Genomic DNA, 16,815 nt, shown 5'->3' with positions numbered 1-16,815 from the left:
TGCAGGGCGCAAGTCACATGTGATCACAGGACTGTCTCCACACAAAGAGGAAGTTGCTGCTGGAGTGTTCAGAAAACCCAGCCTCCAGCTCAGTACTTACCAAAGCAAAATGGAGTTTTTGGTTTCTGCTTCGGTGTAGCTATGCTCACCTAAATCAAATAAAAAATATATAAAAGAAACAAGAATAGGTTTCTAAGATTGCTGTAAAGTATCTTTGGGAAAATTTTTTTCACCGTGCAACTTTCCACACAAAAAAGAAGGGTATATTAAACATAAATAAACATTCTAAAGAATGATAATTGAGTGGAAACCCTGTACTACCATCCAGATTAAGAAACAGGCCATTATCAGTCCTATTTCTTAGAAGCCCTTTGTGTGTCCCTCCCTGATAGAATCCCATCTCCCACCCCTCCGAGATGACCACTATCTTGATGTCTACCTTAATCTTTATCTTTGCAAACACTTTTAAAAGCCACCCAAGTCCAACAAAATTCTCTATGGATTACACAACCTGCACCTGCCCGGTTCACACTAGTAAGATTCCACTCCTCTCTCAACCACCGACCTGTCCCTAAACGGTTCTCCAAATTAAAGGTGGTATGGCTACAAATACACAGATTCCAATTAGAGCTCACAGAAAGGTCAGGCGAAGTGCATTTGGACACAGTGATTAATGTCCTTTATGTCTACCCTGACTGCTTAACCAAGAAAATAAGAGGGGCCCACAGAATCAGAGCACACCTATGTATTTAAGGGAAGGGAAGAGAAGAAAGTAGAAATATTTTTATAGCTCCTGTTGTGTTATTTTGTCTTGTCTTTTCAATCCTACCCATTGCATGTACATTCCTGACTACATGCATAGGTGAACCTACCACACTCTGGTTCAAACACGCTGAATGAATAAAGGAAAACAAATCATATTCCATCATATCCCAAGAGGTGAGGTGACTGCCATTGATGGAGTTCAGTTGAATTCCCTGGAACAGGCCTCCACCACTATACCTGGGATTTCTAAGGAGGCCCCTTTTCCCCAAGATCCTACGTTAGGAACTACTCCCACATTGTCATAATCCTCCAGTGGACATCATTCTCTCAGTCCCCTTTTGAGGTAAGAGCCTTCTTAACTTGTATGAGACCAGAAAAAAAAAAAATGTCTGCCCTCCAACAAACAAAATGAACACAGCATACTCAACATTAATAAATAAATCATTAAATATCTACATAACATTATAGCAATGGCGGTGACAAGGATTTTAAGAGCCTGCAAGAGGGACACCTTGGGTGGCTCAGCGGTTGAGCATCTCTGCCTTTGCTCACAGCCTGATCCCGGATTCCAGGGATTGAGTCCTGCATCCGGCTCCTTGCATGGAGTCTGCTTCTCCTCCCTCTGCTATATCTCTGCCTCTCTTTCTGTGTCTCTCATGAATAAATAAATATCTTTTTTTTTTTTTTTACAAAAAAAGAGACACCTGGATGGCTCAGCAGTTGAGTGTCTGCCTTTGGCTCAGGGCATGATCCCGGGATTCTGGAATTGAGTCTCACATGGGGCTCCCTGCATGGAGCCTGTTCCTCCCTCTGCCTGTGTCTCTGCCTCTCTCTGTGTGTCTCTCAGGAATAAATAAAGAAAATTTAAAAAAAAAAAAAAGTGCCTACAAGATGTCACATTAAGTCAACTTCATTAATTTTTCAATTAAACCATCACTAAAATTTCAGTACATTTGAAAATAACTAGTTTTGATTTTCTTAGTTCGCAAAAATCCTTAGATATGCAAGATGACTGCCAAGAAATAGAGCCAATCACGAACTGAGGTTCTCAGCCAAATCAGTCCAAAAGTAAAACGACTGAAATCCTTTTGAATATTTTATAGCCAATCATATTAATGAAGGACATGGTTATATTCTGATATGTTCACCATAATGTGAGGTGAAGGCCTTAGGGCCTAACGAAAGCCTTTAAAGAGTCCTAAAAAACAAAGATTTAGGCAAAGGTGCAACCACCTTTCTGAGTTCAGTCACAGATTTGGGCATGTCTTTTTTTTTTTTTAAAGATTTTATTTATTTATTCATAAATGCTGCAAAAGCTCTACGGGGAAAGTAGGACCTAGCTTCTATGGGGAAAGTAGGACCTAGCTTCCTTTGTACTTTATTAATATTTTTTCATTTATTTTCTTCAATTCTTTTTTTATTAATTGCTTAATTTTATTTTTTTATTTTAAAAAAGATTTTATCTATTTATTCATGAGAGACACAGGGAGAGAGAGAGAGAGAGGCAGAGACAGGCAGAGAGAGAAGCAGGCTCCATGCAGGGAGCCCCACATGGGACTCGATCCCGGGTCTCCAGGATCACACCCTGGGCGGAAGGCAGCACTAAACCACTGAGCCACCTGGGCTGCCCCTGGGCATGTCTTCACTACTCCCAGAAACCACTCACCAGAGCTCCATGACATCACAAGTTCTGGTCCCTGTACTTCCTTGTTTTTTGGGCTTTGGATCAGGGGATTGTATCAGAACCACAGCCTTTATTCTGGTTGTGTCTGACATTCTGATGTGTCAGTGACTCATTTTCTTGCTCCTTCCCTCAGCATCCACGTTCCTTCTACGGTCCTTGTGCCTGTAACACCTGCGTGTCCCACCCTCAGTTCTTGTGTCACTCTGAGCATCAGAGAACTGCCTGGCCCCTAGAACCCACTCATCTCATGGCTTCCTTTCTATTTTAAGCTTTAGAGTGGTTTTGAAAAACTGGGCACTCTGAGACCCTCTCTGACTTACTAGGAGACTCACCTCTTTCTCCCAGAAACTGACATTTATCACTGACCAGAGAAAGCCCCACTGGCAGAGACTTTTCACCAGATTGGATGACAAATGGTCCACTTTGACCACAACTTATTAGCAGCCTCTCCTGAGCGAATGCTGCTGGCATGCAGATTACAACTGAACCTAAGAGATCACCTGACTTTTCATTTGTTCTTATATGTTTATCTAGTTTTCAGCCGGGGGACGTGGGTGATTACATGCACGCACATCTATAATTTGCCTCATGCCCAACCGCTGAAGGATTATTTGGCAAAGCAGCTAGCTCCTTGCTGAATCAACAAGACATCAGTTCTAGTTCTGCCTGTAGGCCGTTTAGCAAGGGTAAGACCTTCAATGTCTGTTCAGCTTCCCAATTAGCAAAGCCAGAGTGCAATTACTAGTTCCCTCCTTATAATCACAGAATGGCCAAGCAGGAAAATGAAATCATATCCACCTATGCTGTGTCCCTGAGGGAGAAGGGCCAAGGTATGGGCCTCATTTACTATGGAAAAGAAGCTCTGGCCTTCCCCTCATATGCAGGGGGCTGTGGTGGGAAACTCCCTCCTCCCTGGGAGGTTTAAGCCCTCTGGCCTCCAGCCCACCTCACACTGGTGATCAGACCAGACTGTGCAGCTTCATTCAGATGTAGTGAAGGCACAGAGGATCCTGAAATAGTGTGGCTCACAGACTAGCTATAGTGCGGATGGCCAAGTGCTACCATCTGCACGCCCTAAGGTGGCCACAGTCAAGTAGCTGCATAGCAGTGGTTGACTAGTGGTCCTGGGTTATGCAAGCAATGAGGCGAGGTTAGGATGTGAGGAGTGGAACGGGCTCGGGTCACTTATACTGACGCAGACAAGGCCATTCTACAGCTCAACAGTCTCTCAGGAACTTGCTCTTATCAGATCAAACACAGACCACAGGGAGCAGCAAACTCATCAGTCGCAGGGCACTGCTAGCCAGCCCCATCCTGTCTACCCCTGGCCGGAAGTGCAGCTGGGGCCCCTCTAGCAGAAGCAGCAGCAACAGAATAAGGTCTTGAAGTTCTGGGGTAGCTCTGCCCCAGTGTCCAGGGTGACTCTGCCCCATGAGGCGGCATCAAGAGTAGAGGGAAAAAAAAGTCAACTACACAGAATGACTAGAAAGGTTCCAACCAGTGGTCTCTGGACCACTGGAGGTGGTCCAGTCACCTCATTCACTGGAGGTCAGTGAGCCCTGAAATTACAGGCAAAACCAGGGTGTGTAGACACATGTATAATTTACCTGGAAAAGGAACCCACACTCTTCATCCAACACTCAAAAGGATCTGTGACCACCACCCATCCCCCTCCCCACCACCACAAGAAGTTAAGAACCAGTGTGCCAAGAAGGTCTTCCTTATAACTAACTGAGGATAATGCCCTGACAAGGCAGGACACAAGCAGGGGGTGGGACACTGGAGCCAGCTGCACAGAAGAGAAGAGCCATCAGGTGAGGTGGGAAGGTTGTGGCAGGAAGGCCACTTTCCATCATTTTCTAATTTGCCCCAAACTTGGTTCTGCGGCCATCCATGCCCTGGCTGACATTAAGTCAAGGACTTTTTTTTTTTTAGTATTTTATTTATTTATTCACAAGAGACACAGAGAGAGAGAGAGGCAGAGACATAGGTGGAGGGAGAAGCAGGCTCCCTGAGGGCAGCCCGATGCAGTACTCAATCCCAGGACCCTGGAATCACACCCTAGGCCAAAGGCAGACACTTAACCACTGAACCACCCAGGTGTCCCAAGTCAAGGACTTTCACCTCTGCTGGCCTTTCTGAAGGAACCCATCTTCCCAACACTAGCCCTCAAGAGTGAGCTACAGAAGAACACCCCTGCAAAGACCACACATAGCCATGAGCCAGGTCGATATCATGGTGAAACGCTTTACTCTGGGAGGGGCTCCCCAGGGCTTAACAAGAAATAAGCTGGAATGTTGAATTTGATGCCAGTACCACCACTAAGTGTGTTTCTGGGAAAACCCCTGCTTTCTGGCACTGGGTCAGGCAGGAGTTAAAGGCTGTCAGCTCCATGTAACCTGACCCTGGGGCAGCTGTGGGTTTTGCAAAACACCCACCCAGGCCTGCATCTCCCAGGAAGGGCTAAAAGGCAGGTCCATCCTTTCTAAATGAGGCAGCCTCCAAAGCTAATTCTAAAAACCCTCATCTGAGCTGCATTTATAAATCATGATTCAGCAGGAGATTGTATTCACTAGTCCCGAGTCAAAAAAAAAAAAAAAAAGTCTCCCAAACCCTCTCAAACAGGAGAAGGTTTGGAGTTTCACTAATAAAGAGGTTCTCTGCTCCCCCTCTCTGATTCTGTTCCTCCAAGCCTCCTAGAGAAAGACCTAACAAGCCCACAGCAAGACCGGACAGGAGAGGGGAAGGCCCAGGCCTCTGGGCCGCCTGGCCCCACAGGCAGCCACATCTCTTACCACAAGGCAAGCGCAAATTGCCCACAGCTGTGCTAGCAAAACTTCGCTTTAAGCCCTGCCCCCTTCCCCCTAGGTCATTATCTCCGCTCAAACCCTGCCCTGCATCTTCTTTCTCTGTACCCAGCTGGGTCTTCCAGCACTGTCTGCAGCCCTGCAGCCGCCTCAACCTCCAAACACCCCCTGGCCAGCTGCGATGGAAGGCTGGACACCAGGGTTCCCAAAGTTCATTTATGAAAAGGAGCCAGTGATCATTCAGATGAGGGCCCCCCCACATGCACCTTGTCTCAACCCAAGGGTGGGAGAACATGGACAAGGAAGCAGAGACTCCCCAAGAGGCCTGAAGCGAGGGGTGCGTAGGGGGAACAGGACTTCCGGAACCTCAGTGCTGGCTGGGAGCCACCTGGCTCTTCTCACTGGACAAAGAGTTCCTCTTTCTGGCAAGGCTCTAAATCCCCAGCCTTTTTTATCTCTGCTGCATCACAGGTCAGCACTGGTGCCTGTTCCAGGGAGGGGTCCCTAAAAGAAGCTAAATTCAGCAGCTACGTGTGGGCATCATCGACCAGCTTGCAGCCCCCATCCCCCTGGGGGCTCAGCTCCGAAGATGGGCTGCCCTTGCTCCATCTGCACTAATTGGACCAGGGATGGCCTGCCGGCCCATTTGCCAGACTCTCCAGCGGGCATCTGGCTAGTGAAAGGTTCTCTGACACAACTGAGTGCCTTCCTGGGGCTCTCCTAGCCTTCCCTCCACAGTAATCCTGTCCAGGTGTTAAATAATCCAGCACAGCTTCAACTCTTTCTGAGCTGCTACTATTGAACAATACCCCTTGGGAGAATCTCCTATAGTCACTGGGGGGTTTTGCCATTGGCTGCTTGGTGTACCCCCAGCACCTCTGCCTCCTTGGCAGGAGCTAGGAGCATTGCTGCGTCCATGATGTATTCCAGGAGTAGGAGACTTCAGGCTTACCCTCCAAGAACCTGCTAACCACACTCGGTACATCCCTGGTCAGCAGCAAAGCTTCCAAAGGCAAACATAAGGACAGGGGAGCACTTCACTGTCCATTCAACACACCCAAATACTAATGCCCGAAGAATTAGACATTCTTTGCTTAGATACTAAACATACTTAGAGACCGTGAATCCCCAGACTCCATGTGAACATTACCTTGGAGATGTAGGTCAGCTGCAAAGATCCAACGGCTCCTGCTCCAACAGCCAGGTTCTGAAAGACAGGTTTTTCATTTTAAGAAGTATGATGCTATAGGAGGCAATGGGAACAGCACTAGGAGTAAGAAGACCAAGTCTAGTCCTGGCTTTGCAACTCAAGCAAGCCACTTACATTCCTTAGCTCATCTTCCTCTGTAAAACAGTGATAATTCTTGCCATGGCTGTACTTACACTAACCTTACCCTTGGCCTTACTTACTATAGCAGGATGTGTTCTAGGACAGTGGTTCAAAGTGTGAGCTCCACCATTTGGCAGTGAATAAGCTCCTTAACCACTAAGCCCCACTCTTCCTTTCTGTAAAAATAGGGAGAATAGCAGTTCCTACCTCACAAGGCAGTCATAAGGATGAGTTAATACGTTTAAGGGCACCTTGGAATTGTCCCTGGTACATAGATGACTCTCAACAAGTATTAGCTATTCTAGTCTTTCCTTCCTGACTGCTCTGGTCTCTTTGTTGGCTTGGTCCTGCTTTATGCCACTTCAAATTCTTTTTGTAATAAACAGGGTACAGATCCACACAATACAAAATTTTTAAAAGTTGTTTAGTTTATTTCTCAGGATTATTATGAGTGCCAACTGGAATGATGTCTGTACACTGTAAAACACAAAGCAAACGTTCTATCAAAAAAGCAAGAAACTCACAAGCACCTTGTCAGGCAATGTTCTGCCTTGGCACAATGTCCTTGGATTTCTCATTTCTCCACTGTCAGAAATGAAGCAATGAAGACCCAAGGATGACAGCATACCAAAGAAATGACCAATATTAGAAACTTCAGCTGTGGAGTTTCTTATTTATAACCTGGAAAATCCACTCCCCCATGGACCTTGAGAACCGGTCTATGGGTCCTGGTGATCTTTAAACTGTTGTATAAGCCTCAGAAAATAACCTTGAAGCCCCCATTACCTGGAGTTATTTCAAAGCAATAAACAGAGATGAATCTTGGATAAGGAGAATTTAGTAAATTTCCTAAATGGTTAGCAGTGAAATAACCTGTCATTCCAGGAGACTGCCCTTACGAAGTATCTTGGATGGTAGTGAAGAACCCTTCTTGGCCCAAGCTATCTGAATTAACACGCATCACGTGAAGCAAATGCAAGGTGTGAAGTTTTCTATACATGAGAAAATGGGTGGGGATAATGCCACAATAAAAGGATTCTCAGGGCCCTTAAATTTTAACGTAAGAAATTCAGAAAGGATATAGTCCCCTATAACCCCCCCTTTTTTTTTAAATCAAATTAGGCCATAAATCTAAATGCTGACTTTGAGAAGCCACATTAGCATTTCAAATATGGATGATCTGATTTACTTTTTTTTTTTTCAAATACACAGTGATTGCATTTTATTTACTTTTAAGGAAACCTCTATTGAGTAAAGAGAGATAGGCTCTGTGCCCTTCAATCAGAGTCCAAAAAGGAGCCACAGGCTACTCCAAAAGGCCAGTGTGCACCTGACACTGCCCCAAGGAGAATGTGGACCACTTTGGGCAGACAGCTCCACACAGAGTAAAGCTGCCTCCTGGGACACACAGAGCCACCGGCCTCTGCCAAACACTGAGCACCTGGCCCACTCCCAGCCTCCATTTGGCACTGGAGGAAAGTGGGGGGATTTGTGAGGGGATTTGTCCAAGGTCACATAATTGGTGGCAGAGCCTGAACTAAAGCTCAGGTCTCCTGACTTCAACCCAATGCTCTAGAAGCAACACGATAAAATTTTAAAAGCTTGAGCTGTTGGAATACTAGCTGTGACATTATCACTCTATAACTGCAGGCAGGTTTCTTTACCTATAAAAGAGGGACAGGAAACCCTATTTCATAGGCTTGTTATGAGAATTCCATGAAAATCTATAAGGAGAGCCTAGCCCATGGCGGCTCCTCTCCCTGGCCCACAACGCTAATTACAAGATGCAGATGCCAAGTCTCAGGGCTGGTCTTGCACAACTCACTCTCATCACCCCAAACCACAGCCCAAAAGCCTCCAGAGCCCTATCTGGAAGTATGAGTGATGAAGTGGGACTTGGGGAGCCATTCGGACACTAACCCACATGTAATGACAGATATGAGCCGATCAGATTTCAACTACTTCATCCCCTCCGCCCTCCAGAGGTGCTCCACCCTCAGTCCCCTGACCCCCTTCAGCTCTCCCACTGCAGAAAGACACTGAAGCAGTTCTCCTGGCCCAGTTACCTGGGGGCGGGGGCATCTTCACCTCCCTCCCCCACAGCCCACCCCACAGTCTGCTCCTAGGCTTACATGTACATCCTCTCTACCATGAGAAGCCAAGAAAATATGATGAAGTATCTGTAAATGCAGTTTCCCCCATCTTCCTCCCCACCCAGGGGGAGATGAATGACAGGAGAAAACAGCTCCAGGATCACTGAGCCTTGATCTCAGTAATGGTTCAGTGTCCACTCCAATTACTGGACCTAGGAGATTAATGGTGACAGCTTGCTGCCAGGGTGGCAGCCCCAGGCAGAAACTTCCTGGCCAAGGAAGAATGTGCCAACATGCCTGAGCTAAGGACCTCGGCAGCCAGTTGTCAGGCCAGGAGCACCAAGAAACAGCACGTGGGGAGGGGCAAGGTGTCAAAGCCTGTGCAAGCTGCCTTTCCAGGATGTGGCACCATCTCTTCCAAGGAAAGGACAAGAGGATCTATCTTCACAAAGCCTTCTCCAGGCTGCAGTCTGACCCTGACCCCTCCCATCTCGGAATTCATGAACACCAATTCTCCAACTGTTGTGCACATCAGAATCTCCTGGGGAGCTTGCTCAAAAAGACCCAGGCTTAGGCCTCACCCAAAACATATTGAATCAGAGTCAAATGGAACATGCACATTTTTTTAAATGTTCCCAAGTAATCCTTACACAGGTCCAAGTTTGAGAACAACGGGTCTACATGACAAAAATCTAGCCCTTGATTCTGATTGGGGTGTATTTTTGAGTTTAAGCCTCTTCTTACTAGATTTTAAACACACTGAAGACATGAGTAGAATCTTATTCCTCTACAGAGCAGACTCCTCAATTTTTATTTATTTATTATTACTTTTAAAAGACTTATTTACTTATTTTGAGAGGGGCTTGTGGGTGGCTCAGCCAGTTAAGCATTTGCCTTCAGCTCAAGTCATGATCCCAGGGTCCTGGGATAGAGAGCCCCATATCGGGCTCCCTGCTCAATGGGGAGCCTGCTTCTCCCTCTCCCTTTGCTGCTCTCCTTGCCTGTGTGCTCTCTGTCAAATAAATAAAATATTTTAAAAAATATTTTGAAAGAGAGAAAGTGCAGAAGCAGGGTGGAAGAGCAGAGGGGGAAGGAGAATCTTCAAGCAGACTCCTCGCTGAGGGCAGAGCCCAACTTCGTGCTCCCTCCCAGAACCACAAGTTCATGACCAGAGCAGAAATCAGAAGTCAGACGTTTAACTGCTTAACTGACTAAGCTACCTAGGCACCCCTGAACTCCTCAGTTTTTAAATAAAAACACTATTTGCATGGTGGAAAGTTCCCAAACCAGTCCATTAAAGCCTGCTACATACAGAGTACCGAAGACCTCCCATCCACCACTGGTGAATGACATTTCTTTGGAAAGACTTGCCCATGTTTTGAACGGGGCTGTCACTTGAGTTTGCAGTTCCCATGACCTCAGGCAGGGTTTCTTAGGGATGGGAATTGGGTGGACGGGGCATAAAAGGACTGAGACCCAACTGCAAGAGGGTCAAGGGTTTGGGGAGAGAGACAGGAAACATCTGAAATGAGAGCATCTGAGCAGATGGGGAGTGAAGACAGGCTGGTGGGATGACTGCTCACGGGAACCACCCGCAGATATTCTTGAACAAACTACTACACACACCTCATTCCCAGGGCTTTAACTGATCTGGGGGAGGGCCCAGGCACCTGTATGTTTTCCAAGCTCCATGGTGATTCCATGGTGTGGCCCGTTCTGAGGACCACTGCTGCACACGCTGGCTGGTCCTGCTGACTATGCACCAGAGATGCAGCAGCTGCTGAGAAAGCCACGCTCAGCGGCAGCCCACAGGCTGAGCCCTGCTGCTGTTACTGCACCAGCAGTAAACAGGGAGGAGGAGAGGGCAGGGCCATGGCAGGGAGAGGGAAAGGGGATTCCAGGGCCACGTGTGGCTGGCAGCAATTTTACGTGAGGATGTCTGTAAGCCGGGAGCATTCTGAATTTTCTGGAACAATGCAGGGCACCAGGCGGGTTCTCATGAAATGACTGACAGTTTTTATGAAGACACTGCCAACGTCTTGCTTTTTGCTCAAGTATTCTCCTGCCACCAAGGACCTCAAAGGAGTTCCCACTCCCTGAGTGGAAAGCGTAGGGTTTATTCTCTTCCATCGCCAAGGAAGGAGCTGAGATGCCCACACAGAGATGTGACAAACCTCCCATAGTAAGCCTTCTTTCCAGAAGTAACATTATCTCTTGTTGAAATAGAAAATTTTACCCACGTGTCTCCTACTCCCTTTCTCATCTTCTACTGAGAGTAACAAGGAGCAGAGAAATGACCAACTACAGAGTCATAAATTCACAGAACACCACCACAAACAGGTTCTGGTGATCCCTCATCATTGGCCACATGAGTCCTCTAAGGCTCACGGTGGGAAAATGACTTCCTCAAGGAGCTGAATCAGTCTGGTCCTTTGGCAAGGCATAGCTTGAGGAAGGAAAAAAGAAACTGATGTATATTTAAGTCTGTTTTGGCCCAGGCCTGCTGCTAGGTCCTCCTGTGCATTGTCACTTAATCCTAACAATCCCATTTTACAGATGAAGAAACTATGAACAGAGCAGGTAAAGCAACTTGCCCAAGGTCATACACACACTGAGTAGTCAGGCTAGTATTCAAACCCAACTCTTCCTGACTCTCCAATCTCATGAGCCTCCTCTTTACACCATGCCACCCCCCATGAGACAATCCTTCAAATGTACAAGGACCTGCTTATTATCTAAGAGTTGATTATCAGTGAAAGGTAAATAAAAGAGCAGGACCAGCAGGGTTACACCAAAAGAGGCCCTATACAATTGCACAAGCTAGGCAGGGCAGGAACTGGTCAAACTGGCTCTTGGGTGCCAAACTCCCAAAGACCAGGAATTCAGAATGGAATTCTGAATCTTATATCTGAATTCTTATGTCCCTCCATGGTACTGAGCAGAACACATCAGGCAGTCAAGACCAGCTTGCTGGTTAACGAGTGAAAGCAGGAGGAAGGGACTGCATATGGAAATCCCACAGCTAGGCCATGAGCCAACATGGCTGCCCATGGGCCAAAACCACATCTCAAACCACCAGAAGCCAAGGCTAGACACAGACTCTCAGAAAAGAAAGATTTTCCCAAGAAGAGCTGGGTGATGGGAATGGAGGGGAGAGCATAATTCCTTCTGCCCCACATTCCACAGCCCTCATCCCAGAATGGGAGAAAAACTAAAAAGAACATAACCAAGCTATTCCCAGGCATGAGGTGACCCTGACAGTGGCCTGACCTGCTGCTGTGATATGAAACACATCTCCTCCCCTCCCCTCCATTCTATAGCTATACTTCCTGATAATGTGAAATGCCCATGGCTACTCTCCTCATTCTCTGGTTCAAAATATGCATTTAACCTTTGCCTTCCAGAGAAGTCAACTCTATCATGAACTGCTATGTTGGTGCAATGCTTGTGTTCTATTAACTGGATGCCTCCTTTCTGTTGACTGTTGACATGCATCAGCACTGGCTTCAGCCAGGATGGACTTCATGATGGGTAAGCAAGCCTCTTGGATACCACATTCCCAGTACCTTTATTTCCTTCCCCCAGTCCTGGTGATAGTAACCTAAAGACACCGTCCAAGACCCAGGCTCTAGATAATCCCCAGGACATGTTCAGGTTCCAGGACTCCAACTACTAGCCACTGTAATGGCATTAAAACCTTAAACTCAATAAGGTCAGTCCTTCACCCCTGTGCTCAAGGCAGCCTCCTCCACACGTGCCTCAAACTCAGGAGTCATTTCCCCTCCATCCTGGAATTGGCTCTGTTCCCCAATGCCCTGCATTCTCTCCCAGTCAGCCTGGCACGAACTCTCCGACTGCTCTCCTTCACCCTCCCATCAGTCACCAAGCCAGACATTTTCTTCCTTCGTGTGGCCTCTAGATCTGCCCCTTCCTCTCTACTCCCTGTGCACCACTGCTGCTGACATTCCAGGAAGTCCTAGGATAAATGCCTCGCCGTTAGCAAATGACATCTCAGTGATACTTTAGAGTTATGCAAGCATTTTCACATACATTACTCTATTTAATCTTCACAACAACTATGTCAGAGATAGAGATAATTAATATCATTACCCCTATTTTACAGATGAAGACACGAGGCTAAAAAAAAAATGGGTGTTTCCTTAATTAAGGTACACATTGCGCGTTGTCCTGCACTCAGCAGATACAAACACAGAGAATGGGCTCAGGAGCAAAATCTAGTATGCAGCCCCCTTCCATATATACAGTTTTCCTGCTTTGCCTTAGAGAAATTATTTGAATAATAAAATGGCATTCTTGGGGCACCTGGGTGGCTGAGTGGTTGAGTGTCTGCCTTTGGCTCAGGTCGTGATCCCAGGGTCCTGGGATCGAGTCCCGCACTGGGCTCCCTGCTTCTCTCTCTGCCTGAGTCTCTGCCTCTTATGTCTCTCAAGAACAAATAAAATATTTTTTTAAAAAGGCTTTCGTTTGTATATAAATAGTTACATTAACACATAAAATAGATATATACAAGAGATATATCAAATATATCTGAAGGGTGAAACCTCAAAGCAAAGCATTAACAATATGACCAAAGGCAAACGTTAAGAAAACTTAGAACAGTTTTACCGCCATTCCACCTTGGTAAAGCCTCAGTTGAAATTCACAGCTTCCCTCTTCTTTAGTTGGTTGGACTTTAATATCAAGGAGCACTAACTACAAACACGATTGTCCCAAAGCGCCTCAGTTTTCACTTCCTTTTAATTTAGACAAAGTACCATCTTGTGATAAAGAAGATGATGATTTTTTTTAAGACATACAAGATTACTATAGTATTTTATATTAATTCTCAACAAATCCATACATAATTTCAATTCTAAAAACATTAATTGGATAATAACTTTCCCTTCGCATTATGGTGTATGTACAGATCTGTCGCTTGAAATCTTCCTTTAGAATGTTTTCCCCCAAAGGAATTCTGCATCCTGCCATTAACACAGACAATATGGACAAAGGTGTGCCAGAAATTCTACTTAGCCCTTGCGATCATCTGACTACATGGAACGTTACTATGCCAATAACACAAATTGCATGACTGATAAACACTTTGCTCAAACAACTGCTGAAGATCTGAAAATTATCAATATGCTTTTATATGCAGAGACCATCTCTGGATAGATACACAAGAATGTGGTGATGTGGGTTGCCTCTAGTTAGGGGAGTATGTGGCTGGCAGACGGGACTGGAAGGGAGGAACTTGTCACCAGATCAGCTGTCCCACATTTTTAATTTTGTACCATATGCATGTATTGGCTATTTTTTAAAAACTTATCTTACCGGTTCTTGGCATTTTGACAGAGTGAAGGATACGATGTAGAAAAAAAATTTTTTTAAGATTTTATTTATTCATGGAGCGAGAAAGAGAGGCAGAGACATAGGCAGGAGAAGCAGTCTCCCTGCAAAGAGCCTGATGCTGGACTTGATCCCAGGACCCCAGGATCACGACCTGAACTCAAGGCAGATGCTCAACCACTGAGCCACCCAGGTGCCGCAAATCTTTTAAATCTTAATGGATTTCAGCCAAATTTTGCTCAAGGAGGCTTCAAACAAAAAAAAAAAATTTTTTTAAATACCAATTTTCACCTAGCCTTTAACACAAAAAGTTGTCTGTTTATATGTTCTATATATTGCTATCATGTTTCTATATTCTTTGTACTAAAATAACCAAATAGCCAAAATTTTAAAAAATAAATAAATAAATAAATAAATAACCAAATAGCCAAAATAGCCAAATATCTACCTTTTTGTCAACACAGCTAACGCTCCTTGCCCCTTTCAACAAAAAAAAACAAAAAACAAAAAACAAAAAACAAAAAAAACTGCTTTCAGGTTTAAAAAAAAAAAAAATAGGCAAAAGGACTCTCACTGTGGCCTCAGAGTTAAAAGGAGAGATATGATCTTTCTGAATGTTATGATCCATAATTCACACCATGGCCTTTGGAAAGTAAAAGCACCTCAGTATTTTTTTGGCAATAGAGAGAAAATACACTTTACAGAGTAAATTTGACAAGAACAACCATCTACTACAACAGCACTTTCATGCTTCTGTTTATCCTTTGTTCAGGGCTATATAATTTAGTCTTGCAATTACTTAGCCAAGTGGGCATCACAAGGGTGGAAGATAAGCATTGCTGTGCAACTAAAACATAGTCACTATAGGTCACTGTAATAAAGTAGAGCAGCCTAACTAAGGTATTTTAGCTCCACTCTCATGATAGGGACCAACATTAAATTAAAATACAGGTGCTGGTGCTATAATATCATAGTAATGTTTTCAGGGAAATCTAGCCAATGTTTGTTTCAATTCAAGAACTATTTGCATGCTTGATACTGTCAGCATATTGATTTTTAGATGCATTAGCCAAATCAGTGGCCATAGCAATAATATTGAAAGTTTCCATTTATAGGGGTCCTTTTTAGCTAATGGGTTTCATCCCATATTGGTTTGGTGTCACCACTACCTGTATCAAAAACCTGGATTTTGGGGCACAGGGGCGGTTCAGTGGTTGAGCGTCTGCCTTTGACTCAGGCATGATCCCAGGGTCCTGGAATCCAGTCCTGCATTGGGCTCCCTGCAGGGAGCCTGCTTCTCCCTCTGCCTATGTCTTTGCCTCTCTCTCTGTGTCTCTCATGAATAAATAAATTCTTTTTTAAAAAATCTGGATTTCTTTGAGTTGATACTTTGTTGCATCAACTCTAAATTCTGTCAGACATTCAGGGCTGTACCTGGTTCATGCATGCTGAGCTCTGATGCACACCTGCTGTATGTCCTATGACCAGATATGGTTGCTGTGTCCACCATGTGTGGCACCCACAGCTCTGCTTCAGAGCACAGCCTTCAGGCTACTGGAGCTATTTTGCCATTTATGGAGCTGAAACCATTGACTGTCCAGTGGAGCAAGTGAAAGCCAATTTCCCTTGGACAACTCTGAGGCCTAACTTACTGTGAGCCCCACTACAGCATCAGGCTGAGGCCTACCCTTTACCAACTTCTGCTTGAGTCAGATCCTTGTCTGGCTTCCTCTGCTTTCCTGTCCTGCGTCCCAGCTCTTTTGAAAGTTTCCAGAGAACATTTCCTTAAGAACTTGCCACAGGGGCACCTGGATGGTTCATCAGTTAAGCATCAGACTTCAGGCTCAGGTCATGATCTCAGGATCCTGGGATTGAGCCCCAATGTTGGGGTCCCCACTCAGCAGAGAGTCTGCTGCTCTCCCTCTCCATCTGCTGCTCCCCTTACTTATGCATGTGCACTCTCGCGCGCGTGCTCTCTCTCTCTCTCTCCCCCACCCCCTCAAATAAAGAAGCAAAATCTTGAAAAAGAAAAAGAAATTAGCACAAATCCTTATCTCGGTGCCTGATTCCCAGTCTTGGGATCTTCTTTTAGAGAACCTGACCTTAAACCTCATCTAACAAAGCAAGCTCACCTCCCTCCTTGGTGCTGCCTCTGCTCCCACATGACTGCTGCTCCCTTCACACAGAAATACACTCCTCTTCCCCTTCAGCTCTGCTTGGGACAAGTTGCATAACAATCAAATGAGATATTGTAAGAAAAACAAATCCAAACCTATAGAATGCCCTATAAATGGAAATCACTTGGTGATTACTTGGTGGTAATGATTTATCTCACTCATCCTTTCATATCTAGCACCACCCCCTCCATGAAGGGTGACCCTCACTCTCCCTGCCACATTTTTTTAAATCATCCATCTTCTCACCTACAGCATACACTCCATGAAGGCAAAGATGTGATCTATTCACTGTTGGAACCTCAGCATCTATACTGGTGTATGGCACACAAGATGTATTTAGTAAATACAAGTTAAGCAATGTTGCTACACTCCAGGAGTTTATTGTTAGCCCATCAGAAGTCAGGGGCCAAAAGCCATGTTAAAGATCATCTAGAGGGCCTCTAGCCCAGAGAAAACAAATAACTTACCTAATGTACAAAATAATTTCATGGCAGAGCCAGAATCTGATCCTTGATCTCTTATTTCCCAGACCTGAGGACTTATAAGACTCCACCTTGAGGTCCCACATTTCCCTAGATGGGCAGCCCAGAGGAAAACTACAACCCCTCTC

The 16,815-nt window shown here is 45.4% G+C and overlaps 1 protein-coding gene across 6 annotated transcripts in view; it reads right to left on the bottom strand.

Annotated features, from left to right (window-relative positions):
* PLEKHA2 (pleckstrin homology domain containing A2) overlaps window positions 1-16,815 on the bottom strand; it is a 75,912-nt gene that overhangs the window by 27,655 nt on the left and 31,442 nt on the right. For 5 of the 6 annotated variants that reach the window (XM_077849236.1, XM_077849234.1, XM_077849238.1 and 2 more), the window contains 2 exons: window positions 6,407-6,463; window positions 101-149 (listed from right to left, as the gene is read on the bottom strand). In XM_077849236.1, the coding sequence (XP_077705362.1) occupies window positions 101-149; window positions 6,407-6,463 (106 nt within the window). The remainder of the gene's footprint in view (window positions 1-100; window positions 150-6,406; window positions 6,464-16,815) is intronic. The other variant, XM_077849237.1, reaches the window with a different exon arrangement.

The sequence above is a fragment of the Canis aureus genome, chromosome 15, assembly GCF_053574225.1.
Source record: "Canis aureus isolate CA01 chromosome 15, VMU_Caureus_v.1.0, whole genome shotgun sequence".
NCBI classification, from domain to species: Eukaryota; Metazoa; Chordata; class Mammalia; order Carnivora; family Canidae; genus Canis; species Canis aureus.
The sequence above is the reverse complement of the archived record's forward strand: the minus strand, read 5'-3'. Positions and strand labels throughout refer to the sequence as shown.